This window comes from Meleagris gallopavo, chromosome Z (assembly GCF_905368555.1).
Source record: "Meleagris gallopavo chromosome Z, MGAL_WU_HG_1.1, whole genome shotgun sequence".
Taxonomy (NCBI): domain Eukaryota; kingdom Metazoa; phylum Chordata; class Aves; order Galliformes; family Phasianidae; genus Meleagris; species Meleagris gallopavo.
The window spans coordinates 54,597,446-54,614,884 of record NC_139435.1 but is presented as its reverse complement, the minus strand read 5'-3'; the positions used below and the strand labels follow the sequence as shown (position 1 = coordinate 54,614,884).

Genomic DNA, 17,439 nt, shown 5'->3' with positions numbered 1-17,439 from the left:
TGCAAAAGCTGCATCAACAGAACTAAATTAAATCAATAACCTGCAACACTTGGTGCAAAATATGAGAGCCTACTTTTTAGCTCCAACTTTTGCCTGAAGAGAACTTCCAATAAAAGCTCCCCTTACATTACATACTATGTATTACATTCTTGCACCTCTGCATTGGGTGCAACGGTAAGAATGCTTCCTCACTGATCTTTTTCTTGTTAAATATGTGTCCTCACTAGATCCTACCCAAAAATGTCATTTTAAGACTGGTAGTGACTTAAGAAATCTGAAGTTATAATGCAGATGCACTCTAGACTTTAGTGCCAGAGTCCAACAGTAATTGCCTGAAGTTCTCAGACTATTACGGGATATGTATTTGCATGCTCTTTTGCCAATGCATTTCAAGGAAAGCTGTACTAGACTGGCCTACATACATACACTCCTACTGCAAGGCAAGGGCATCTATGCCTTTATCGTGTAGGCAACTTCAGAAAATCTCAGGTTAGTGTCACCTACCCAAAGATGCCTTTAAAAATCCCCATCAGTTTTAGGAATCTGAAAAACTAAGGAGGAGGGAAAATACACCTCTCTCTCTCACATACACACACACACTTTTCTGGGTAGGGAAATAAGTCTACCATATAGTTCTTCCGCAGTTTTCAGGGCAAATTCATCAGCAAATAATGGATCTTATACTTATATTGCATCTCTTTTTAAATGGTTCTTCTACAGTCAGAAAATTTTAACTGTACTTTTCATTGCAATACACAGAAAAGACCATTTAAATCTAACACTTGGTAAACTTAAACACTGCAATAGCATAAAAATTCTTAAATCCATAATTACCAGAGATATTTTAAAAATAACTCACACTAATAAAGCATTTAAAACTGAGGGATAAAATACAGACTTCAATGTTGGAAGGTCGGGTCTCCAGTCAGTGCCCTTGGGATTTACATGGGTAGCTTCCATGATGGGTTGTATGAATTATGAATGGACATTTTTCATCCATGAGTATAAGAGAAAATCTATGCATCTCTTCAGGCTCCAAAATGTCCAGCATCTGCTAACAGCTTTTAGTTCTATGTACTAATGGAAATTAAATTAAGCTAGCCTATAGTCTTTGAAATCTTTCCATGCTGGCATGCAATCTATCAAAAAATATTTCTTAAAATAGTGATCTTAGATCATAGTACATTCTGATGCCAATGACAATTAATTATAAAAAGTACTCATGCATTAAAATGTAAAATCTAGGCAATTTTCTTATATGTTACCTTTGACTTCATTATAGCCAATAAGACAATAAATGTTCAGTGTACTTTCTGTTTCGTCACTGACAATTAATAACGATTAATCCATTCCTCCATGGGAAAACTTCTAAGATGTGACTGCAGTGCTGATCCTACCAGTGGTCTGATACAGACTCGTCTGTGTGTATGTATGCTACACTTATTTAGCCAATTAATCTGGCTCTGAAATACTCAATCTCTTGCACCTGTTACCCACAAATAAATACGTCAGTTCCCATTGTTTATGCCATCTCTCCCCCTTCTCTTCTTTCTTCTGCGCTCTCTTTGCCCCGAAATTTGGACGAAGAGAAGAAAGAACACTTTGATCCTGTTCGGAATGTGCTTCTTAGAAATGAAGTAAGCATATCAATTACCTTTAACTTGTTGTTCTGAATATAAAATTCATATATAAGTAGTTCATCTACCTATCCATTTACTGAGTGAGTACTGCTCTGTATAAAGTTTCATAAGATTTTTCGTGGCAAATAAAATGACTTTCAATATGTTATTTTGCACTTTAGCTTGACGTCAGTGGGATGTATATACCACATCATTCAGTGTTAATTTCTTAGCGTTCCTTAGTTTTGCATTTCCCCATAACCTCAATGCCAAACAATCCAGGAGAGTACTGAAATTGCTTTTCGTTACCATGTTCATGCAGCAAGCAGAGACGATCAATATTAGGCCTTAGGCAACAAATCTTGTTAAGGATTAAAAAAAAAATTGGAGGAAAGATGCAGCGACAAGAAAGCAGCACCGACTGAGCATGCGTCTACTGCGGCACAGACAGAAAGGTAGTGGACGTACTGTAGAAGCTGGCCATTACGTAGTTTTGGCAGCGATCACCAGTAAATTCATTTGGGCACCTGAGAGGAAAAACAAACAAAAAAAAATGGTAGAGAAAAAAACAGAGAAAAGAGAAGAGGTGAATATATGCTAAGAAAGAAGCTCCGTCAGTGTGAACTGATACGACTTGGTGAGTTCACTTTCAGAAACCGTATCTCGGTTTAGTGTGTTAAAATGGCTCAAGATGTTGAGAGCAACTCATTTGCTCTGTGAAATGAAACAGAAATCCCCCCGAAAAAAAAACAAAAAAGCCAAAACCAAACCAATCCAGATCAAAGTGTGTTTCGAGATGTGAGAGAGAAATTCACCACTTCAAATTCCCAAATTGCTTTTAGGATGCACTTTCCACAAGGCAGCGAGGACACAAGATCTGTACATCACTCATCTCCGTGAGTTTGTTCTTTTAGAGTAGCACTTTACAGCAGTCTCCCAAACAAGAAAGCTGCCAGTGTGTGCAATACAAATGCATCTGCAAATGAATGGAAAGATCAAAAACCACATAAATGAGAAACATTTTGGAGGTCAATAATGCCATGGTGTACAGATTTTACTTTAGAAAATCAGGTCATAAATTAGTGCGTAAAGAGGCCGGTTCCAGCTGAACTGTGAAAACACCAAGTACTATTGATTTTGTTGCTGTAGTTGGGGAAGAAAGCAAAGTTCAGATTATTTTAACATACTTTCTTGGTTTTGGATTTTCATGGGCAGAGTTTCAGTACATCTTGCTCCAGTGAATCCAGGTTGGCACCTAAAGGGCAAAAACGTGATAAGCAATAGTACACCAAAAGCACTGCACTAACAGACTGACATCTGCTGGCCTACGGAGATGGTAGTGCACTAAGTGACCTCCTGGTTAGGTGTTAGTGAATAACGATCAGAAAAGGGGAAAGAAGGAGTAATCTTTCCGAAGATAATGCTTCACAAAATTTAGAGTAAAAATCCATCATAGAAAAACACAGGAAGTCTTTTTGTTTGCCTGTTTCAAAAAAGAAGGAAGAATCAGGCCTAGCAAAAGCATTTATCATCTCATTGCTTATTCCACCTCATGAAGGGACCAAATATTTTAAAATTTGCAATGCAGTGTATAATGGCAATTTACACTGTTGCAGTCACACAGTATCTATGAAAATACTACGATTTCTCTATTTCTGTAATGAGATGTGTCTTCAAGTAGTTTCCTTAAAAGGAGCCTAGATAAAACAGCAATCATGAAAAGCAAAAAAAGCAAAAAAAGCAAAAAAAAAAAAAAAAAAAAAAAAAAAGGGAGGAGAACCTGAAACCCAAAGGTAAAAGTATTTTTATCATGGCTGATATGGAGAATGAGTGAGTCAGTCTGGTCAGAAAATTTGGAGCTCCACAGCTGCCCACCCTTTCAGTTCACATGGTCTTCTGTGGAAGACTTCACTGCTGGTCACCTCATGTCTATAAAGAATGAATTTGTCTTCAATTTTTTTAATCTTCCCTTCTGCTAATGGCTGTCAATTCTTCCTTCACCTTTCATTATTCTTGATTCTGTGGTGGAGCTCAGCAATTTTCCCTCAAAATATTAGCATACCAATCCAAGCTACTGCACTTTTTATATAAATCTGAATGACTCTCCACCACATTAAACATATAAGAACTTCAGTCTTCCTCCTTTCTTCTTCTTCAGTGCACTCTTACTTTGTGTATTGACCCGCTACGTACTTCTTTGAATCCATCTTAACTTGCGTTGTCCATCTTTCTGAGAATCTCCATGAGTTTTGCCATGGTGCAAGAATCTCCCTCTTCTGTTGCTGCTGATGAGCTTCCATTTCAAGCTACCTCATCATTTACTTTTCAGGGGCCTCTTATTTGCAAATGAAAGTTGTTCAGAATGATTCTTTGCCTCTTCCATCCATCAGAGCTACCTGTCCACTGAGGAGGTCAGGCTTGGTTTTTTAGGCTTTATCTTACTCAACAGTTTCCTCTAGTCCTAAGAGTCAAGATATTGTACAGATAGGACTCCAGAAAAGCATTATGGCAGGTGATCAGTGTCAGGCATTATCACTAGTTTCTTGTTCAATAAACAATGCAGGAATAACCTTGGTATAATAAAAAAATTGGAGATCTATATATGATTATTTGGAGATGACTTGCTGTAATGATACACTGGTTTATTAAGGAAGGGTATTTATTACACTCAGAGCAAAGATCCTATCTTCTTATAAGCATTCAATGTAGAGCGATTCAAATCTCCACAGATGTATTCAATTGAGAAAAATGCAACAAAGATAATTTTATCATGAGAAATAAACACTGCTGGGTATAACAAAAGACTGCATTTTGATCTGTGTTACTGAAAAAGAGTGAAAATGTTCTATCCCCTTAATTTCCATTATTTTATTTTGCACATTTAATTAAATACTTGTCCTTGGTAGCTGGCATTTGCACATAAATTGACATTTATTTCAAAGTGACATCTCCATCTTCTTCTCCAGGCCCAACTCTACAAAACTCCAATAAGCATGCAGCTGATAAAAAATCTCGAGATTACTTCTGGCCGCTGGCTGGTGTTTGCCTGTTGGGTCTGTATCAAGCTACTGCAACTGCTGATTTATGATAAAAGTGGGTGGTGCCACAAGTAGATTAAAATAATTTTTCTTTTCCTCTATATTAAGTATTTAAAAGGAATACATCAAACACATTTCATCAGTGCTTTTTGGCAGGAGGGGAAAGGCTGAAAGGCTCAGAACTTAGTGTTTCTGTTTCACTGACTGCCTACAAATGCATTGTAGGAATGTGGTTTTTCAAGATGCATTTAGTAGCCCATTTTATAGTTTGTATCAAAACTAGTACTTCCATTGTATTTTTTAAATGAGTAACTTTAGAACTTTAGTTAGCATCATTGAAACAATTTTTGTCTTTTTTTTGTCTTTTTCAAGAACTTTATGTCAACTCCATCAAAGCCTTTGCATGAATATGAGTACAGCAACCGGCTACATCATGAACAAACATGTAATTCACTCTTTTGCTGTTAAGACATACAGCAGCATTACAACAAAACATTATTTTCATCCAGTGAAATCAGGAAGTAAATCAATTTCTTCATCAATAGAAAAAGCAGTAGAAAAGATGATCTCTGCTAGTAAGGAATCAATTAGTCAGACCAGTGAGGACTTCATGGGAGAAATCTTCAAAAGAACACTCTAAAGGCGTAACCAATACTATATTCATATATGTTTTTCTTCAGATAAGAAGAAAATGCTGGGAAGTCTGGTCTTAAATTTACATTTACAGAAGAAGCTGTCTCATTGTTTGTCCTCAGAAGACTTGAGGATACACTTCCAGCTGGACAGAAACGATGAAAGAACCTCAGCAACACCAGTAACATTCAGGCTTCCAAGTCCGTACCATTTTCAAAACGTGACTTGTGTTCCTATGAAACATCTGAAAGTTTTATACATTAATAAGCCTCAAAGCTTATTTTATCATATTTCATGTTCAGGGATTGTTTTGTTCAGCCTGGGATCATAATGTTAATAAATATTGGAAACACACTTGTAACTACAGATGTAGCTGTACAATGCATTATTAAGCCTTTACACATTTATTATTTCATCTAGCTATCTCTTAAATGCGTTGAATTTCCTTGAAGCTCACATCAGTATCCATGAGATCAAGATCTAATTCATACTGGATTACTATACACATATTTTACGAAAGGCATTTTTTGAATACATAGGTCTAGATTCTAAGAGAAGTTGGTCTTAGGAGGTCCATTTTTTAAAAATAGACTAGAAAAGTTTACAAAACCAGAGATATCACTTGGAAAATTCCATGGTTGTTGTGATTCTGAGTCATGTTTTTTTGGTTAGGGATAAAACCAATTTAGAATGATATGGCTCATGCTTTAGAAATTTTGTTTTTGCTCTCAACAGATGGACCATATGGAAAAATGTGAACTTGCTACTGAGGCAGAAATATGAAGAGCAAGTACCATATTTCAAGCATTCTGTTTCCACAGGCATGTTCTGAGGGAAGATTTATTTTCTCAGAACAATGAAGGCAATGTGTACTGGATAGATACTTATTTTAATTAACACTGGAATACTAGAATTAAAAGTAGACATCTGTATTTTCAATGAAACAAGAAGAGAACGGTATTTTGTCTCTTCAATTTCCCAGTACTCCCACTTTCAAATACTCACACTTTCATTTCTTATATTGCAGCATTGCATCCTGTTTCGCTACGCAACATAAAGTTTCAGTTCTGGCAATTATTAGAGGGCATAGCAAAGTGCCAGCAAAATAGCAGTGGCCCTAACTGTCCTCAGGATAAGAATCCTATTCCACTGTTTTACTACAAATGAGATTCACCCCTTCTGATTTTACAGCTCTGATGCTTTTTCCAAATAGGCTTTGGGCCACCCAGAAAGAGGCACATCTGCCAAATTTAGGAATTGCCTTTTCTTTCAACTCCAAACCAGAATTAAGGGTTATTTCTTGTGTACAAGAGGGAGAAAATCCTCTCTCCACTGAAGTGCATCTGAGACAGTCTGTTAGAAAAATTTAGCCAACCTATATCACAGAACAAACGGAGACAGATCTCTGAGTATATATTAAGAAGAAAAACAAAACACCAAAAAACTTTCCCAAACAACTGAAAATAGTATAGCTCTGAAACTGTCAAAATAAAGCTAATTAGTAGCAAATCTGGTAGATTTTGAGCTCTGCTGCCCTGGATTTTCTTGAGTGGTGTAAAGACAGAAAGTAGACACAAGCAGGTAGGCTCTGGTACATACCCAGAAGAGCCACATCACACTGCTCATCTTGTTCTGTTGATGTAACATGATCAAGAGTACATCAACACAACCTTTTTTTCTCTCTGCTATCCAGCCCACCAGAGCCAGTAACTGTTCCATATTCACTTTAGCTAAAAACTATTCTAAAATCAATGAAATATTCATCACTTTCAGCAAAGGTGCAATCCATGAAACCCAAAGCAAAACAAGGCTCATAAAGTTCAGAAAACATCAATCTATAAAACAAACGAAAACTTACATGTGAAGCAAACATTGTAGGTTATTATTATTTTTTAAATTAACAACAGTGCCATGCAACCTATGCCTTTCTCACCTAATGAAAGCATCACAGACCTTCTGGTAACTCACCCATCAGAACCTTCTTTCCAAGTACTGTCATCTGATTTTTAATCAAAGATATCTGAAATTCTATGCAGTTGTAGCAGACAACAGATTCCACTGAAAGCTGTCTCTTGTCTGTCTGAAAAGCTGCAATATCTTCACAAAAGTGCCCACTTTCCAGTCAGTCCTGATAGACCTAAGGTATTAAATGCTGATTTCCCTCTGAAGACAGAGAGAAGCAGTAACTTGCTAAGAATGATTTATCTCCAGAAGTAAATACTACATGACGTGCTACCAGGCAGGAAGTGTACTCCAGCACTGTACTTCTCACTAGAATCTTTCCAAATAATGGATCACTGCAACAGCCTTTTATAGAGAGGCTAGGCCTTGAGAAGAAATGCACAAGCACAAACAGCTTATGTCACTAAGATTTCTTGAATCAAAATCCTCACATGAAGTAGTAACCTCCACAAACTGCCATAATATTCTTTTCTTTCTATGTACTTGACACAACAGTGAAAACTGCAATTGAGAATACATTCTCATCCGAAAATGTTCAGTTATTCGAGCAGAAAATAAACATAAACCACTTTTTGTCCTGTAGAAAGAGCACTTATCTGATGAAGTTCTCAATACACATTTTTTGATTTTGTAGTGTATTTAGTATACAGCATCTTTTCATTATATCTAACATTACAGCTTAAATTGTGCTACTTCATGCCAGATATACATCAGTAAGGCTTGCTGTGCCTTTTAACCCATGGGAAGGTTACTCGGTTAGCCTCTCACATGCCTCATATCCGGATACTTAGAATGAAGAAATACGTCATGCCACAAGTCTAAGAGAAGAAATTTTTCAGGTGCACCTTTAAAGAAGAAGTATTTATAGAACCTGATGGCTCCACCAAAATAAGAAAACAAGATTTCTTACCTGCATAGGTATCGTGGAGGGTTTGGGAGGTCTTTAACCATGTAACACTCTCCCCCATTTACACAGAAGGCTTTCTGTTTTATGTCACATTTTGTGAGATGACTTGTCCCAGTTGTAGATGTGGAAGTGGCTGGAAAAGACAAGAGAGAAAATACAGATCAGAATGGCTTAAACTTTCCTGCTGTCCAGTAAGTGTATTTGTATGTGAGGGAAGAGGGAAGTCCAGGGTGGATCTTACATGTCAGTGAACTCTCTTATCTACTGCCTCCACAAGTATTAGACACCATTTTTTGCTGATTAATGCACAAAATAGAGTTCAAATGCATACCTCAGGGAGGTACCCCACGCCCAGCTTATGGGAAAGGCAGCATTTCTCTAGATCCAGTCCATCAAACAAACTTTGATTTCTGCAACTCTCAGGTATACTTTATTAAATTAGGCTGTATGACTTACATGGAGTTATTTAAATTGTGTGAATAGTTCGAGCGATTAGCATTAAAGCCATGTGACTGCAAAACTGCTTCTGTGAGCATTAAATGTAAGTCAGGCATGCACCTGGTAGGCTACTGCTGCAGACACCCAAGTCACAATCTCTGGTGCAGTAACACCATAGTTTGGATATGTTTTACACTAAGCACTACCGAAAGGGGGTAGCATTTAGAACTTCTAACGTGGATGCTGGTCATTTCCCAACTCAGGAACCACATCACTGTTGGGTTATGTGACCTGTGGCAAGTCATTCAGGTTTGACTGACTTCACTTGATTCACAATTTAGTGGTAAGGCTCTCTCCACAGCCCACACAAAGCCACTCACCTTATCCTGCCAACAGATGGGATAAACAGAATCACACAGAATCACAGAATCACAGAATTGTAGGGATTGGAAGGGACTTCTAGAGATCATCGAGACCAACCCCCCTGCCAAAGCAGGTTCCCTACACAAGGTCGCACAGGTAGGCGTCCAGGCGAGACTTGAATATCTCCAGAGAAGGAGACTCCGCAACCCCCCTGGGCAGCCTGTTCCAGTGCTCCGTCACCCTCACCGTGAAGAAGTTCTTATGCACATTCGTGCAAAACTTCCTATGCTGCAGTTTCTGGCCATTTCCCCTTGTCCTGTCTCCACGTACCACTGAAAAGAGACTGGCCTCACCGCTATGGCCGCTACACCTCAGATATTTATAAACCTGGATCAGGTCCCCTCTCAGTCTTCTTTTCTCAAGGCTAAACAGACCCAGTTCACTTAGCCTTTCTTCATAGGGGAGATGCTCCAGGCCCTTCACCATCTTTGTGGCCCTCCACTGGACTCTTTCCAAGAGATCCCTGTCTTTTTTGTACTGGGGAGCCCAGAACTGGACACAGTACTCCAGATGAGGCCTTACCAGGGCAGAGTAGAGGGGGAGGATCACCTCCCTCGACCTGCTGGACACGCTCTTCTTAATGCACCCCAGAATGCCATTGGCCTTTTTGGCCACGAGGGCACACTGCTGGCTCATGGCCAACCTGTCGTCCACCAGGACGCCCAGGTCCCTCTCTGCAGAGCTCCTCTCCAGCAGAAACACTGCATTACTGTGTCTATCTCTCCACACTGACTGCAGAGCAAGTTTAAGGCTGTGAGAATTTTCCCTAATTTTTAAATGGCAAAAACTAACTGATGTCACTGTCTGCCACCTATAAAGGGTGGAGGTGATTTCTATATGGTCTTTGTTTGTCTGGGTCCAGACATGGAATCAAGAAATTTTCTTACAGTGTTAAATAAATCCTAGTCTTTTTATTTCTGTAATATAGCTTCTGCCCTGAGGTGAAATGATGGTTTCATCTACTGACTGATTCCACTGGAGCTGACTAGAAAGCTGCAAATGCCTACACAAAAGTTGTATGATAGTCAAAGTATTTTCCAACACAAAAGCACCCAAGGGGCATATTTGTACTACATGATGCATGACTTTCTACCATTTGCCTCAAACACAGAATCCAAAGAAAACATGCTTGTGGTAGATCAGCTATTAGCAAGCACCACTTATGCATTTTGAGTTATTTCTGAGAATAAGGATGAAGTAGTCCCTGTCACATTTGTTTTTCATGCATTTCTCATTATCTTCCAAGGTAAACTGCATTTTTGGAACTCAGCACTTGGGAAAACAGGCCACTATGGCTGGCACCATTTCTTGAATGGGTTAGCTGTCTTATTTCAATGAGATATGAGTTTCTGATATATTTAAATTCCTCACTATTGTTCCATCAAAATCCTGTCTGCCTGTACAGACATTGCCTCTCATGCCTTTTCTCTACTTTGCCATCCATCACCAGTATGCCAGTCTCTCTTTATGTTTTCTACGATGTGCTGTTTGTATGGGGTGTTTTCCTCCAACAGGCTGACAGGGCTCCAAAAAGAGCCCTTCCAAAACTCAAGCTCCCTCTGCTTTTCACCATTGCAGCCACCCATTGTGTCATATCTCACTAGATCCTCATTTAGACTGGGGCCTAATGAAATGCAAGCATGAAGTACTAATTCTTCAGAATAACACATTCCTTTTTCCTGGCTCCTCGAAGCATGATGTATAACTTCTCAGACCAGGATAAATTTATACCTTGTCTACAAGCAGGAAAAGGGGTCATGTTTTAAAAGTAGTCTGATACTCTTTCAACTAGCCTGGGTTGAACAGGACTTTGTTGACAAAAGGCTGGCCAACATATTGCCATCAGCTCAGCAGTGAAGGGCTGTCTATGCCTTACATCTGTGGGTTGACCACATCCTTGACACAAATCTTAAGATGGGTAATTTATCTTATGGAGGAGCCTTTCCTGGCTTAGAAGAACCCTAGATTACTAGCTCAAGAGGAGACGTCTGACATGACACAATATGGCATAAATGAACGCAGGTATGATGAAACCTGGGTGAGTGAATTCCATCTGTATGGTAAGAAACCTGAGTTGAAACAGGTAAGCTCACTTTTAAGCTTATCCCTACTCACAGCACTTGCTTAACTATGTCCTTTCACTTCATTAAAATACTAGAGAGACAAACACTCTGAGGATGTCCTTGAACTTGGAAAGCTAATGCATTGATTTGGGAAGAAAAAAAAACACGATACTGTCTGTAGTGTTTCTGCCAAAAACCCATATTGCTATGCTGCTGGCTAATGGAATGTTTGAAATTGAATTATGAAGGTACAGCAGCAAGTGGGCTTGTAGCTATCTATAATTGTTTTCATTGTCTTGCTTACAGCTTTTCTTTAAGCAGAAGTTCAATCAACTTCAGATCACTGTGGAGTTTCAAAGTAACAGTTATTTCCCTGCTGATGTCAGTGAGCTTGGGATAATAGCAATTGCTCTGAACCGATTACAAGAGATGGGAATAATCTGCAGCTCTCAGAAAATCCCATGATACAAAGGCTTTACACGTATTTGTGAGGAGTGCCTCTACCCTTCGTTTTTGGCATCATGTGTTCAAAACTGTCGTATAAATCTTGCACAATAATTTTCTCTGCATTACTGATCCACTAGCACCATAGTCCCAACCTGCCTGAGCTTCATAACTGCATGGGATGAGGGGAGGAAAAAAGTCCCCAGTGAGAGTTAATTCTGGTATTAGTTTTTCTTTGCAAAGAATGCATAGTTTTTATGGCATAAAGCCAGTATTCAGTGTATTCACTGTAAGTCTATTTTGCAAATTAAACAAGAAACACTAACTGTGGTTTTGGGTTTCACTGAAAGCCACATAACGGAAGAAATGTGGTGTTTGGGAGCAGGTGTTCATCAGAGCCCATTTCATACAGCCCATAACTAGTCCTAAACACTGCATTTCCATAGTTCTATAGCAGACAGGGGTTTGGAGGATGTATAATGGGAATGACCTGCAGGGGTGAGGTAAAGCACAGCTGCAGACCACGTATCTCTGTGTTGTTCTTTATCCACCTAGCCAAAATTCATACCTCCTTTCTCTTCTGTAATGCTTCCTTCAGCTATGCAAGTAAAAACTAGCAAAGCTGGTATGTTCTGCTGTTCTGTACCAAACCCCTAACTTACACTGAAAAGATAAATTACATGCTAGAATGAAATTTGAAAATGTCATGCGTAAGTTAACACCCAAAAGCAGTGCATTCTCTCTCTCTCTCTCTCTTTTTTTTTTTTCCTAAATGCAGAAATGCCATCCTTAAACAGCAACTGCAGGCAGTTTGAATAAAGTCTCTGCTAATACAAATATTCACAAAGCAGTGAAGAATAATGAGATCTGCTCCCACCTAAGAGAACAGCCCAAAGCTTTTAAGAAAAAGAGGAACAGCTATAGCATCTTTTAAAAAGTACTCTGAAACATGAACTACTGCTGTACAACTAATTTAGTATTATTTCACATCAGGCAGACATCACTACGCACAATTCTGAGCTTACCTGGGGAATCTCTGACCCGTTTCTGCTCTGAAACAGATAAATGCATTCTCTTTCTCTATCTTGCTTTCCAAAGACCCCCTCTGAAATACAGGGTCTGTAGCATTGGACTCCAAGGCTTAGACTCTGGAAGGAGTCCTAAGGGATCTTTGAGTACAGATTGAGAGGGATCAGCTTTGCAACCTAAACAGAATAGAATCCATGCCTCCTTGAATTGAGTTTCTGCAAAGCTGGTGTAAAATCAGAGGACACACTCAAAGCCCCGCAAGGTGACAAAGGTGATGCTTATGACCAAAGGTAGACAAAGTCAAGTGTCATCTGCAGACGAAGGAACGTTTGCCATTCTCACAGGAAGGCCACATATAAATGTGCCACCTAAGTGGACTGCAGACAGAAGCCCTTCCAGTCTCATTTTATGAACAGAAAAAGAGCAGAATACTGTATACAGAATACAGTATAAAACATACTTCTGCTTGTTCCTGTTTTCTGAAACTAAGGGTAGAGCAAAGCCTACTTATAGTTCATAGCAACAAAAGAGGAAGGCATCTGCAATGGAGTGAGGAAGGGACAGAGGGAAGGAAGAAAGGTAAGTAAGAACGCACACAGTAGAGTATGCAAGCTAGCATTAGGATGACAAAATGTGTGACCCCATAAGAAAGGCAGCTTTACTAATCCACATTCCCTCACTTGAAGCTCATTCATTCCTTTAAAAACACAATCCATTTCCCCCTTGACTTGCTGACGGGCAGTTTAAAAATGTTCAGCCCTGATCTGCAGGGCAGATTGATTTCCCATATAACTTTGGCTGTTGCACTTAATCCCTCAGCGTCTCAGTGAAACAATCTACTTTCCTTCCCACTGAGGACTAGGCCTCTTCAACTCCAGCATCCTTGATGAGCTTGACTTGCAAAGTGCAGAGAAGTACTTGCATCTGCAGAAAAGCTCTGCCTTTCTGTACTGCACCGAATAAGGAAAACTGCTGGTTCCAGCATAATGTGGGTAGCAAAAACTACACAGGTGCCTTCAAGGAGGACAGAAACCAAAAACTGAGATCAGTGGAAAACTGGCTTCTGTCTGTACAGAGCAGAACTTTTTTTACCAGGTGAGCAGATGGTTGTGTTTGTTCTTTTATATTAATCCTCTGGTTCCAGAGCTGGAGCTGCACCCATGTAGATCTGAACATATCAAAGGGTTAGAAAACCACCAACACCCATGAAAGAAACTCAGGAAAAAAAATTCCACACTCTATTGGAGGCATTTCTGGACCATTTCATAAGTCTGCTCAGAATTTTTCACATTGCTTTGGTGATGTAATATACTGGCTATAATAAACTGTCTTTTGAACCCGGTTATTAATTTTGGTAGCCTCAGTCCTCAGAAACAACATGCACTAAAACAGGTTCCTGGGACCTTCACATGAAATCATTCAAGAAGCCTGCTGTTTTGCCAGAAGCTGGAACTGAGCACTTACAAGTTAGGGGAATTACTCTCTGAGTTTCAGACAATGCTTTCTTACTCCAGCACTATCTCTATAAAGATCAGAACTAGCAAGAAGGAAACAGGAAATTGCTGGGTCTGCAAGATAGAAACTTCAGGAAAGGCTGAGAGCATATAAACTCTTGCTGAACCACAGCAGTATGTCCTTCTTCTCTCTATGAATCTTGAATTGGATTCAGCAGTGGCTTCCCCTCATGAATCCAAGCTTAGCAAAGCAAAGCAAAGCAAAAAAAAACAACAACAACAAAAAAAAACCCCAACAACAACAACAACAAAAACACCCCAAAACCAGAAAAACAAAAGGCAGACACTTATTTCACTGCACCGGATCACTTCCTTCCTGATAGGCCAGCAGACTGACCTAGTTGGCAGGCTCGTGATAGTAAGACCTGTACAGCGTCTGGCTCATCACAGAGGGTCGAGAGGTGACACATGCACACATGCTAAAGGCAGCCTGACAAGGAAAAATCTTTGTTTGCTTCATGTAATTTTGAGATGGGGGAAAAGATGGACAGAGACACACACAGCTCACAAGCTGTCTGTGAGGTAACACAATTACTGCTCTGAACAAAGCATTGGGTGGGATGCAAGTTTGTCACTTCTTGCAAGTGCATGTGCACAATGCATTCCTTTTTATTTTTTTATTTTTTTATTTTTTAGGAAAGGGAAAGGAATGTGGATTGTGTAAGAGAGCGAGGGTGCGAAGAGAGACCTCGTTAAAACTGGGCTCCCAGACAAAGCATGCTTTTCCACTGCCATGAAGGATGTCAACTTCCACCTTTGGGCAATGCGATAAGGGTCTGCAAGAGGTCTGGAAGGGCCTGTGGAAAACGTTCCCCACCCAGGGAGGGCAGACATGAGTGGCAAAACAGGAGGCAGTGACAGGCTAGAGGGCACCGAGAGGAAAATATGTGTGTGGCAGGAATGGGCAGCATGAAATGGAAAGAAGACGCAGAGGAAATCTGCGTAGAGGGAACCAGTGCAGGAAAAACAGGCGTAAAACCAGAAATGATGAACTGACAGACAGATAGGGGAAGGTCTTTGCTATTGGGGGACTCGTGAATATCCCTGAAAGTGCCAGGAATGAGTGAGAGGGTCTGAAAACTTACAGGCCTTAGATTAAAGGAGATGGCAGATAAGGGACTGAATGTAATTGTCACGATAACAAACTTTATCTTATGTGGTGGCCGTTGCTGCACTGGAGAGCATCCCACAATGAGGAAAAGCCTGGGTGGCCAACTAGTCATAGTACAATAGTCCTGGCTCGTGTTGCTTCAGAGGCTGCACACTGTGCTTCTCCATAGTCTCTGTGCAGCAAGGTTAGGTAAGTAACATATTGGGCTAGAAATTCAGGACAGCTTCATGAATGTCCTCAGGCATGCAGTGCATGCCCTGTGCCTCACACTGAGACCCTGTTTGTAAGGGTTTAAGGGAAACAAACGCAAGTACATTCTCACATATTAATTCATATTCCATGGAAACACTTGCATCATCCACGCCAGCAGTAATTCCTAGAAAATCAAATAACCCCATGAAATTGTTGTGAGTTTGGAGCGATATTTATCCTATCTTATGAGGTGGAAGTGTTCACTTGTGAGAGATCAATCAGGGTGGTAAACTGAGCTGGTGGAGAAATGGCTAGCACCTCTCCTTTCCAAATAAGCAGATTATTTCATACATCATGGAGAATAAGATACAGAGGTACTGACCTAATAGAGAGGCTGGTAGGAAAATGAACTGGACTTTAACTAGTAAACCAGGGAATCTTGGCTCTTTTCTGAAGTCTCAAGTGCTATACACAGTAGTGACATTCATACCAAGACATGAAGAACATCATTTCTACTTAGACCAAACAACTGTACACACTGCTTTTAACTAAAGAAGATTTTTAATTAAAAAAAATGAAGAACTTTGACAAAACCAAAAGGACAGACACAAAGACCATCATGATTATTAAGACAGATCACTTGCCTTCAAGGAACTGTGCAGGAATCCTTAAGCTGTCCTAAGGCCTGTCAGCTGTCCAAATCTAACTGCAGGTTTTGCAAGGCCTTGGAATGCAAAATCTGGATTTTTCCCTTCTCTGGCCAACATTTGACACTTTCCTTGTATGTCAGCAATGGAGTTCACTTACGCTACAAATCACATTCAATCACTAAAACAAAAGATCTAACTCTCACTAGTTAGTTCAAGTATCAGGGCTGTCTACCCATTCCTGACAGTTTCTGTGGCAGAAGACTGTATTACAGCTTCCGCCTGTTACCATGAAGTTTGTCCTGATTAGTACGTAGCAATACTGACATATTTATTTTCTTATCACATTGAGTATTGAAATATTTAAATCCCATTATAACATAGTGACTCAAAATCTGTTCTTGTTCCTCTTTTCTCCATATAAAGATTTTTCTTATTAATTCCAAGTGGTAAAATTATACCTCTGCAGATAAGTGCACCATTTCTCCACTTCTCAGCCCTATTACTCACAGAAATGCAGGGACTGTAAAGACTATTCAACAGCTTATGAAAAGAATCCAGCAAGCTTTCAAGCACAAATGATATTTCATGCAAAGTCAATTTCATAATCCTATATTGCCAGGAACTCTACTTCAGGAAAGTATTTCAGCAAGAATTTACTTAAAACTGAGCGTGTATGCTCAAATTCAAGAGAGCACCCAAGCACCTGCTTTATTTAAAGTCACATCAGCTTCCATGCTTTTTCTTGATATCTTTAAAAAGTTTTACTGAAAAAGAATGAATTCCAGCACAGTGCCTTAAGTGTTCAGACTGATTAAAAGAAAAAATTGTCCACTGAAACGTCCCAGGTCTGCAAAAAGAATCTGTGTCTGCAGTCTTTGCCTGAGTATTTCTGAAAGTCCAGTCCGAATGTTCGAGAAGGCATTAGTCTGTCTTCTGTTGCATACTCTGCAGAGAAAAACATTTACTAGTTTACTAATTCCAGAATTAAACATGCTTTAATTGATTTTGAAGCCTATCTGCAGAGCCGTTAAGAGTATGCTCCTCTACTCCTTCTAAGTCCCAAATCACCTAATACTCTCCTTCTCCAGTGGCCCTTTGCTTCATAGGGGATATGCCAGCCCTGAGGAGTAACATCTCCATCTCTTTAACCAGATCTCTTTAATCCACTTCAGGATTCAGGTGAGGAACAGTGGAGTAGCAGGGATTAGCCCTTCCTGTGTAACAAGAGCTTTTGTTATATATTCTTTGAAATACAGATTGGGGTAGAAATACACCTCCATTTCTGAGTGAAAGATACGGCAAAGGCAAATTCTCTCTGAAAATGCAAAAGATTTCTCACAAGTTGCCAAATATCTCTTAGACATCTAGAATAAGAAAGCATTACTAGAAAAGTCGTCCAATAGGCCAGGCAAGTAT

At 39.6% G+C, this 17,439-nt stretch overlaps 1 protein-coding gene across 1 annotated transcript in view; it reads right to left on the bottom strand.

The window, feature by feature from the left end:
- Positions 1–17,439, bottom strand: part of NRG1 (neuregulin 1) — a 461,683-nt gene that overhangs the window by 22,655 nt on the left and 421,589 nt on the right. Inside the window, exons 7-8 of the mRNA XM_085213119.1 lie at positions 8,163–8,292; positions 2,088–2,146 (exon numbers count right to left, since the gene is read on the bottom strand). Of these exons, the coding sequence (XP_085069245.1) occupies positions 2,088–2,146; positions 8,163–8,292 (189 nt within the window). The remainder of the gene's footprint in view (positions 1–2,087; positions 2,147–8,162; positions 8,293–17,439) is intronic.